This window comes from Bacillus rossius, chromosome 1, assembly GCF_032445375.1.
Source record: "Bacillus rossius redtenbacheri isolate Brsri chromosome 1, Brsri_v3, whole genome shotgun sequence".
In the NCBI taxonomy this organism is placed as follows: domain Eukaryota; kingdom Metazoa; phylum Arthropoda; class Insecta; order Phasmatodea; family Bacillidae; genus Bacillus; species Bacillus rossius.
This window is the reverse complement of record NC_086330.1, coordinates 33,187,045-33,198,372: the sequence shown is the minus strand read 5'-3', so window position 1 is coordinate 33,198,372 and position 11,328 is coordinate 33,187,045. Positions and strand designations below refer to the sequence as shown.

At 33.5% G+C, this 11,328-nt stretch overlaps 1 protein-coding gene across 1 annotated transcript; it reads left to right on the top strand.

The window, feature by feature from the left end:
* Window positions 1-207: 207 nt before the first annotated feature.
* LOC134534155 (uncharacterized) lies at window positions 208-10,829 on the top strand. Its single transcript, XM_063372291.1, has 3 exons — window positions 208-2,124; window positions 2,251-2,391; window positions 4,978-10,829. Exons 1-3 carry the CDS (start codon window positions 1,883-1,885, stop codon window positions 6,389-6,391), a joined length of 1,797 nt encoding a protein of 598 aa, XP_063228361.1. The 5' UTR covers window positions 208-1,882; the 3' UTR covers window positions 6,392-10,829.
* Window positions 10,830-11,328: the final 499 nt, after the last annotated feature.

The window sequence follows — 11,328 nt, the reverse complement described above, 5'->3', positions numbered from 1 at the left end:
AAAAAAACCTTCCCCATTTCTACCCCTATGGACTGATTTTGTCCATTGACGAACTCGATCGAGATTTTCCATTACTTGATTTTATGTATCAGTTTGGAATTGATGTGCGAAAAATTACGGCAGTTATCGTGTTCATAAAATTGTGATATATATATATATATAATATATATATAATATATATATAATATATATATATTATATATATATACATACATATACATATAACTTTAGAACTGATGATGGTTATGGGTTTCTTGGACTATGAAACGTAAAACTACATAAAATCTTTCAGGAAGTCGCACCGCTGGTACGTTGAAAATTCTATATTTTTTTTAATGATTTTTCCTTACGTATTTGAAATTTTCTAAAGAAAGTAATGTAAGGAATAAGAATTAGATACAAAATGCACGTTTTATATGCCATAAAAAAACATTGGTGTGCTAAAACAAAATGAATGCAAACAAAACAAATATCGTAGCAGGACTGTATTTGATACGGCGGAGTTTAGACTAGGAAATCAAATTTGTATAAATGAGTGCATACGTATTAGTCCGCGGCAATTATTATATAGTTATCGATGGTTTTCATGCATTCTACGCGGCACAAACATATTATGAATTTTTAAACTTAAGTACTTACTTAAAAATTCCATTTGAGTTGTAACTGTTCGTTCTAACCTGGGAAATACAACCTAAATGACAAGACAAATCATATTACATGTCGTACATCGTTCCATTAAGTCAAAGTTTATAGTATATTCCTATAACAAATGCGTATATAAAATACAGTATATAATGCACTAAAAACAAGCAGGCCATTTAGAAAAATTTTATTTTCTGTTGACAGTTTACGTGCACAAAAACATAACATTTAATCGTCTCTGGCACGTTATGAGATTAAGTTTATTTTAGATACTTCCTCTTTCGAAAAAAACAAACAAACAATTTCGTCACATACTGTTTTTTTCTTCTGATTCCAGCAATCCTTCAACTCATTGTCTTACAGAATACCAACATTTCATTACAAGTTTTTCGCTGAAATGGCCCATTATTAAATTAAATCTTGACTAATTTTATAAAAAAAATATTTAACCATAATCACGATGATATCCGTGTATGTAAACAGTTACGTAACACTACAAATGTGAAAATGTACCCACACACAAACGAAATTTCGTTTTGTAGCATAAAGATTAATACAGTAGATAAATATTTTTCAAGTTTAGTTTTGTAATATTTACTTTTTATTTCCGAAGGTACAACTACTGTTTGCAAAAATAATGAAAAAAAATTAAGTACTATTAAAGAGCATCTACAGGTTTAAAATTTGCCAAATGTAATACTATATGAATTCTGAGCAACATATTAAGTTATTGACAACATCTTTTATAGTTACGTAAAATTCAGTAACATGCTAAAGGTGGATCAGAATAGAATTCAAAATTCCAAAGACAGTTTAAGCATTTTTAAATACAAATGCGTAATTAATCACATAAAAAACATGTTAGACATTTTACCGTGCCACCTATTGGTCGAAACTTATGCTATAATGTGTAGTAAATAAATCAAAATTTCCGCAAAAATTGCTATAAGTGCACCCAGAAAAAACCTTAAACAATTCGAGAGTAAAATCAACAAACAAAAACCACTTAACTCAGAAATATTTTAAAAAATATTACAGATGAAAATAGACAACAGAGAGATTAATGATTAATGGACTAAATCTAGGCAAACAGCAGATGAATCACAAAAAAAAAGAAGGGGGGGGGGACAGGCTATTTTTAATTAAATAGTTTCCTTTAAATAAATTTTTAATAAATCTTAAACTAGCAAACTTAATGAATATTAAAGCAAAGGCAAATTAAAATTCTTTAACTACTCTAATGAATTATATTATTTCACTTAGGCTTGCAACATTAGCGAGAAAAAAGAAGAAGCTGGGGTTGACACAGAACCCTCTGCCTGCTGGTGATGGTCCTGCAACACCAACCTTGCCAGAGAGCCCAGGCGGTGAAAGTTCGGTCCCCACAGTGCCAGATGTAACCACCATGGCGTCTTCAGTGGCGGCGTGTACATCACGCAACACTGATGACAGTACACATACTCTGTCCGATGACTATCAAGGGTAAGCTTTACACTTACATATCTTGTTTGTGATATGACAGGTAAATTTAGAATTCATGTGATAATACTCATATGAATAAAAATTATTGTATGGGCTATGTTTCTTAAAAGGGAATAACTCTTCTAGGAATGATGACCTTCCTCCGCTGATAGTGGTTTACGAGCCTCCATTGCCACAGACAGATCCGGGACTCAGTATGTTAGAGGGTCGAATGATGGTTGACGTTCGTCACTTCATGGTGCAATGCCGTCTTCTGGAGAGACACAGGTAAAAATTGTTTTATGTAAAATTGAGTTATTTAGATTTTTTTCCACTACTGTTTACCGCCTTCTGAACGTTTAACCGGCTGGAAGGTTGAAAATCTTCTACAAACTTATTGACTTCATTAGTTAGTAAGTAAATAGGATAGATATGTAACAATACCGATTTAAATTAATAAATGTTGAAAATAAAAGGAAAATATATTTGAGCCATATTGACGAGGAGAGATAAATAGCCAATGTAATCACAGCTAACGCATATATCGAGTGAACTGTGGTGGAGCTACTTACTAACGTAGTAAGCCTTTATTCGATAAGAGGTTAAACACTATAGTGGAAAAAAAATTGCACACCATATAAAATTTTCATCGGGGAAAGATGGACTTTTGCCCCAACAAACAAAAAAAATAATTACTATGCTAAAAAATTACAGGGTTCCATTTTTATCGTATAGTTTTACACTAATCAATGCAAAGTTGAATTGCAGTACGAACAATATTATGTTTTTCTTTTAATTTCATACTTTTGGCAGCCGCGCAAAGGAACCCCCCTGCGCGCCGAGCGGACCAGCCGCCTACGGCCACTTCCTCCCGTAATTATTTAGTTATGTATATAACGATACAAAAATAAGGGCCAATCTCTCGATGCTGTCGTTCAACAATGGATTTTTCACTACCCAAGCATTTATTGTATCACTAACCCCTAGCAGTTACACATTTTCGTTAGTTATACAAGTTCGTTAGAAACACAATTACAAGGCAGTGGCGATTCTTTTTTTTTTTTTTTTTTGCTTTTGGGGTCTGTAAAATTTTGTTTGTAAACAAATATTGGCCAGAAAGAATTATATATTTTTCAATTTAACTTCCGCTACATTATTTGCAACTATAAATGATCATAGAAACATAAGTTCCACGTGCGCGCACACACAACAAGTGAAATGAGGAGTTTTAGCAAATAAACATTGAGGTAATTTTCCAAAATACAATTTTAAAGACCTTTATACTGTGTTCTTACATTTGCAGTTAGATTTATTTAAATTCTTTGGCAAATGTTACAATTTAAAAACTTTGTTTAAGTATGTCCAGTTATTTTTTTAGGTAATTTTATTTGTTACAAGAAACCGAAGACCTTGCTGAAGTAAAATTATTATGTATAGAAATTGTGTTTAAATGGGTGTGTAATACTTAGATGAAATTGATACAGAATTATATGAAATAAAATTCTATTGTTTTACCAGCCTTTGAGCTTTCTGGCTGACGTGAAATTGTTATAATTAAACTTAGGGCCTAAATTTAGAATTGCTCGAATATGCAAAAAGTAATTCACTCGCTCACACAATGGCCTATACAAATTCCAACCCACTGTCAAAAGGGCTGGAAACTTTAAATTTGGGTCGCAGCCTCAATGATGAAAGTGGGAAAAGTACCAATTTTTATTTTCTAATTACTGAAAAAATAAAATTAAAAAGTAGGCACGCACCTTTAAAATCGGTGTATACCTTCTTTCGGAAGAACGTTGTTGCAGAAATTTTTTAAGAAACATAGTAAAAGGAACAAGATAAATATATTTTTTAATAATTTAAAAACGTAATATTCTAATTGTGCATATTCTTGTTACTTATAATAAGATAGCATCATAACATTTGCACGCTTGGCTTACGACAGTTGGACGTGCCAACGTGTCTGCCGATATGGCGATAGTACCTATCTGTTCTACGAGTAAGTAACATTTTAATACCTCAACGTAAATATCCAATTTATTTTTTATTAATTTTTTATTATTAATTTTTTGGAGGTGAAGACGATGACGATCGAAATAGTGTTTTACTATACCATGATGTGTAAGAGGGCAAATGCGCGAATAAATGTGGCCATGGCCATATGGCTTCTTGCAGCACAGTGAAATGCAAATGAAAATTGTATCCTTTTCTTGAACAACATTTCAGACTTACATTAAAATAGCATAATTTTTAAGCATGTAAAATGTATATCTGTTCGAGCCATGTCACAATTATTTTTTAATTTAATTGTGACATGCACATCAACAGTTTGGGAAAACTGTAGTGGTGTGCATGTTATTATATTGATAAGTACAAAGATAAAGAAGCTTCTGTTCATATTCAAAAATTAGCGAACCTACTGGCATGTAAGTTTATCTCTTTCATTTTATTCTGTTCACATGTCACTCGACAGAGCTCAGGAGCTGCTAAGATTATTGTGTATGGTGAAACGAGGTAACACCCGTACTGATAACTTGACCACCTTACCTCAGTGCACTTCAACGTACATTTACGTATATATAGAATAATCTTTTATCACAAAGAGTCGGGCAGATCTTTCAGGATTCACTGCAAGCTATTTATGTTCGATTTTAACGACAGTAGTTTGGATGTATGCAATATTATGCTGTTAGAGCAGTTGTATGAAATTAATAAAATCACAACCTAACAGCTTGAGTACCAATGTATAGCAATAGTTATAGCTAAATTGCCGATGCTAGTAAAAAATTGTCTTGTTTATTGTGTGAAAGCCAAACGGGTAACAAATGTTTTTGGGAGATGTTACCAGAAATTATTATTATGTTGGTTTTACAGGTGTCCCATTTCATCTTCAGGAACATATTTTCTGGAAAGTGTCAACAGGTACGGTCTGCTGACAAATTTTAAATTTAAGTGCACTCACTGCAATCAAGAGCAGCAGTTCAAATCTGAGCCTGTGGAATGCCTTCCAGTGGGAAGAAAAAGAAAATGCAAAATCGATACCAACTTAGATATCAACGATAAGATTGTTTGGGGCGCAATTTCGGTTGGTCTAGGCTACGGACCATTGTATGAACTATTGTCACTAATTGATATGCATCCTATGAGCCCGGGTTGCTTTTCTTATCACGAGAACAGAATCGGAGAGCACTGGAAGGCAATGTTGCAGAAGGAAATGGAAGATGCTGCACTGGAAGAGTTCTCTATGGCGAAAGATGATGGACGCATCTGTATGGTTGGAAATGAGGAATATGCTTGGACCATAGGAATTTTGGATGGAGGTTGGAGCCAAAGATCCTATGGTCATAGGTATTCTGCTAAGTCTGGATGTGCTATAATAATTGGCTTCTACACTAAGAAATTGTTATTCCTTGGTGTGAGAAACAAATATTGTACCGCATGCATTCGGAGCGAACGGATGGAAAAGGAACCTACGCCTCACCTGTGTTTCCGGAACTGGACTGATTCTTCCACTGCAATGGAGGCAGACATTATAGTGGAAGGTTTCCGGTTCTGTGAAGCCAAGTACAAACTTCAATTTAAGAAGTTTGTTGGTGATGGGGATTCAAGTGTGCATGCAGCCATAGTTGCAAATGTTTCGTACGGAAGAGATGTTGAAAAGATTGAATGTGCTAACCATGTCGTGAAGAATCTCAAAAAGAATCTTTATGCCATAGCCAAGGGCATCCATATGCGGCATCTCAGCCAGTCGAAAATCAAAGCCCTCTGTCGCTGTGCAAGAGGTTGTATCAGCAACTGTGGGGGTGATGCTATGCTACTTCAATCAACACTTCTAAATGTGCCCAACCATGTGTTTGGAGACCATAAGTTATGCAATTTAGATGTGTGTGAGAGAGCTGGTAAAACAGCAAATCCCTGCAGTTATGACGCATTGCCTCGTGAATTGATTGTGGGAATCAAACAAGCTTTTGACCGAGTGAGAGCAAAGTCACAAGCACTTGTAATGGATCTCACAACCAACCAAGCAGAAATGTACATGTCATTAGTTGCAAGGATGGCTGGCGGTAAGCAGATAAACCGTTCACAGCAGGGGTCTTACAGCCGTAGGGCTACTGCTGCTGGTTTGTCTTTCCAACTTCGCTACAAATGGCATGGACAAACTATGAAGGCGATCACAGGTCACAGCCCTGGAGTGACTGTGAAGCGATTAATGGCAAAAAGACAGAAACAGCAGGCGAACTGTAGGCGAAGGTTGGATATGAATCCGCATGTACCACGGAAATCGTAATCATTTAAACCACAGGGTGATAAGAGCTATGGTCCTCATGCAACTCAGCCTCCAGCTTCTGGTCTTGAACTAGAAATTCTGACTGAGTCTGTGATGAGAAGCATAGAGCTTACAGTGCAAGAAAGGAATGATCTGGAGGTGCAGACACGAGATCAAGGAAGCAGTCAGTTGTGGATGAAGGAGCGGAGAAAACGAGTCACTCCTTCCTTTTTCGGACGTGTCTGTAAAATGAGGGAAAATACTTCGTGTAAAGTGACAGTGGAAGCGATTGTGTACAGTCGTGTATTGGAGAATGCTGCCACAATACATGGTCTAGCAAACGAGCGCATAGCTGTCGCTTTATACGAAGAACAAACAGGCCATACTGTTAAACAATGTGGTCTCTTCGTTGACCTTCAGCATTGCTTTCTTGCAGCTTCTCCTGATGGTTTAGTTGATGAAGATGGTTTGGTGGAGGTGAAATGTCCATACTCTGCAAGGGAACTTAACCCTTTAGATGCAGCAATGCAGCTGAAAACGTTCTTTTGCAGAGTTGTCGACGGCGAGCTTTGCTTGAATCGCTCTCACAATTACTACTATCAAGTGCAAGGGCAATTACACATCACACGAAGAAAGTGGTGTGATTTTGTCGTTTGGACAACGAAAGGCATTTCAATAGAAAGAATTGTGAGAGATGATTGTTTCTGGCTTGAGAAAATGGAGTCAAAATTGTTGCGATTTTTTAACAACTGCTTGTTGCCAGAGCTTGCTGATCCATGTCGTCCCAGGGGACAACCGATTCGTGAGCCAGAATATATTATACAGGCACAAGAAAGTCGTTCAAAGAAACGCAAAATTTCAGATGTGTGAATTTTGAGAGACAGAAATTGTGTGGCTGACGAGAACTCTTTTTTTTAATTTGATACAGTGATGCTTTATATCTGATAAAAAAATTCTAATTATTGTTTACTTCTCATGCTTGTACAAATTGAACAGTACTGTAAATGTATTTGATGACATAAGCAATAGTAAGTTATTAGCTGATATTGAATACAAACATTTTTTTTCATGACTACAAAAAATAAGGTTCTCTGGTTGGCGAGTGATTATATTATACTAATGTCAAAAAGATGTTATCGGTAAAAAATAAATGAAGTTATTTTATACCACTGATTCACTACCCATAAAATCAAACTGTAACGTCTTTGCAACTAGTATCTCATACAAGAAATATATAACATATTCGTGCTTCATTTTGTATAAAAATAAAACACATATATAATATCGGGAGACAGCCTTGAAAATCGTGCATATCACCAACATGGCCAATCAGACTCACAGTCATGTTTACGATAGCAAGACAGCTAGCAAACCAGTTCAGTTTATATGCAGCTTAACTGAAAAATTTATTCAATATTTTCGGGGTGGTTTTACGCTCAAAATTAATACAAAACCAAATCAGCAATCCTTGTATTATCATTTATAATACTACAAAATATCTTCCATTTCCTTCGAATTGTATTGAGCACTAAAATATTGATTTACTTTTGGCCCAGATTTTATTCGACGATACTCTGTAGAGTTTAGCTTGTTTGCATTCTTTATTTATTAGGTTTAAATCATGGCCAAATTTATTGAAGTGTAACACAAATTATATATTTGTGTGTGCCTGGTTAGGAATTTGTATGATGTACTTACTAGAAAAACTATGTCATATCAGTGTAATAGTTGTACCCTTACAAGCGTTGAATATTTATGAAACATTTTATTTCTTTTGTTTTTAAAGCCGCAGACTTGTATTTTATTTATTGCATTTAGACAACAACATGCGTCCGTGTTTTCTACATTGCACGCTCTGTAATATTTTGAATGTTATAGTAATTTTTGCTTTTTAAAATCTGTGATTTATGTGCAGTAGAATGATTTGTAATTTATGATTATTTCTTTTCATATTTTTAATGAGCCATTTGCTAATATTATATACACTTCTCCATTTATTATAATAAACACATATTCCATTATTGGAATTATTTCAGAATGGGAATCACAAGACTACAAAAACTATTCTCCTGCATAAGAAAGGTGATAATACCAGTAAAGAAAATTATCGTCCGAGAGCAATTACGTCTTATATTTAGGGACACCTGTATTTCGCTAATACATTTCGTGTCAAGGTATTTAACAAAACACTGTAGATTTTTCTTGTAATTATTGGCTGTGGTCGGTGAAGGCTGTTTTCCCGCACTTGACGGGGCCAATGAGGACGTAGTTACCGTACTGCTGCACGCCCGCAATTCGCCAAACCTCTAAGAAAAAAAAGCTACAGTTATGTGTGAAATAGCCTGACACGAGATGTATTCACGAAATACAGGTGTCCTTAATTATATCGAAAAATATTTGAACATTGTATGATAATTTTAAGTATGAAAAGTACAAAATACTTTCAAATTTAATACATGGTTTTACATCAACTCTAAGCACTAAAACCCATACTGCTTATTATCTACAAAATAAATCTATACACGGCAACTGATTATGAATCAGTTGAGTTTTTTTTATAAAGCATCTAAGGCCTTGATTGTATAAATATATTGTTGGATAAATTAACTAAACTAGGAATACTATAAAATGCACAAAAATAGAAGAGTTTGATCTCAATGACATAAAGCATAATTTATCTATTTAGCACAGCCTGTATAATTGCTTCCCCATTGTCAAGACTAAAATTAAAAAAACTGCGAAAGAAGCAGTATAAAATATCTATCTCATTATCTTTGCGGGTGACTCAAATATCATACAAACAAAACGAAACGCAAGAAAGCATATTTTAAACACTGTAAATAACTTAGATTTTAAATAAAAGGATAATAATCAGTCTGTAAAATTTAGTTTTAACGATGAGTTGTAAACAGAACATCAAACATATATCATAGGTGTTACTGCGAACAGAGAACTCTCACAAACAATACAATTCCTTTCTGCGCAACCTGCAAGCTCCGGTACCTTCTGTAAAAAAAATATATAAATGTAAAACTTTTCCGGAAGTCGTACCATGGTAATGACTAAAATATGTAGCCTTACTTCTAAATCTAATTATCTAGAGAACAAATTGTATTACATTATTTTCATGATTTAAACGGTAGCAAAATTAACACCTACATACGAACAGAAGTTTGCTCTTTTATTCATTTTTTTAGTTACGTGATAATTTTTTTGAGTTATAAAGAAATCCAACTTAAACAGTAAAAAAGAAAGGCTTTTAATGAAAAAACCTACTCAGTCATTATAGATAACTGTTCAAACCATTTAAGATTCATCCTGTTACATAAATTTTTATATTCATATACATCTAATGTATACACATATCAGAAAAAAGGCAATAAATTCATATTAACTTCATTATCAAACTATAATAAAACACAAAATACACTTGCAGAGAACCACCAAATATATTGCGTAAGTGTTTCTGCAATGAGTTAAACTTTAAAATTGACTTTATTATTTCAAAAAAATAATTTAAAACTCCAAGCAAATGTAAGAACACGTCTTCTAGATATAATGTAAGATTATAATGCCGTGTCCGAATTCGCCTGAAGAATATACTTGTAGATACTTTGGAAGTGACTTTGCAAGACTGTCAGAAATGGACGTGAAGTATGTATGCTATGCAATACGCAAGTAAATGAGTGTGTAATTCTCGCGTACTTGAAGTTGAAAATACTTCTTCATTTGAAATATTTTTGGTCATATTTTATATATCATTTAAATAATTTAAGAGGACGTAAAATAAATATAATTTATTTTGTATTTTACTGGTATCTATAAATAAATTGACAAAATTAATTTATGTATATGGATGTTTAAAACGAAGTTTCAACAAACACATGTACATATTTAGCCTACAGATCGTTACTACAAAACAAAAGTACAATAATAATGTATGTTGCCGTAAATTCACGTGACAGCGATGAAGTGTTAAAAAAAAAAGGACTAATTTCACATGCGTTTAAAAATAAAATCTAAACATCCTTTTCGGCTGGCTAAACATTGAACTTATCCGGATTCGTTAAAGGCAAGTGAAGTACGTAAGGTTGCAAACATGTAACTGCATTACTTTCTGATTAATTTTAATAAAATTATGCATATATCCAAAAAATGTTCAGTTAAAATTAGTATTGTATTGTATTGTATTTTATTTTATTGTATTGGTGTTTGTATCTGGGTATATTTTTATTGTGTGTTTAAGATTTATTGACTTTTGTGCCTCATGTACTTTTGGTGAAAAATGAAAATGTAATTATGTATTATTATCAGGGCCCAAAGCAAAACTATTTGTTCGTTGGCCGAAAATGAAATGTAGTTATACTTGTATATCTAAGAAAAATATTTGTATTTTGTATGAATGTAAGTATTTTATTATGTAAATTTTTATTACTTACAAATATTTCGTACTCATAATATCTAGTTACCATTTGTCTTAAGACATAATAAAATGATATACTAAGCAAAAAATGTTTATTGGTTCGCAATTTTTCATTGTTACAATATTTTAAAATGAAAAATTTGCTATTCAGCAATATCAACTTCTAAAACGTGAGTAAAAATTATCATTAAATTATATCAATGGAATATTTATTGCATTAGTATTCCTTGCTCCTAATCACTTACTCTGGTTGATTACCTTCCTTATAACCTCAGTGATCTCGTAATTTATGTACACCTTTTTCCCACTAAGACGATTCAGGTGCAGATTCTGGAGCAGTGTTTTTTTTTTTATGTACGGATGTGCCAATAAATCCATCAGTTTGGTGGTGGTGTTGGGGGGGGGGGGGGATAATACTACTCTTAAAATATCACTTTATCTGTATGCACGATAAAATATCCTTGGTTAGCTCCCTCCGAAATATTCTTATACAACCTATGACGTGTAGCCTACTCCTTAGATATTTTAAAACACG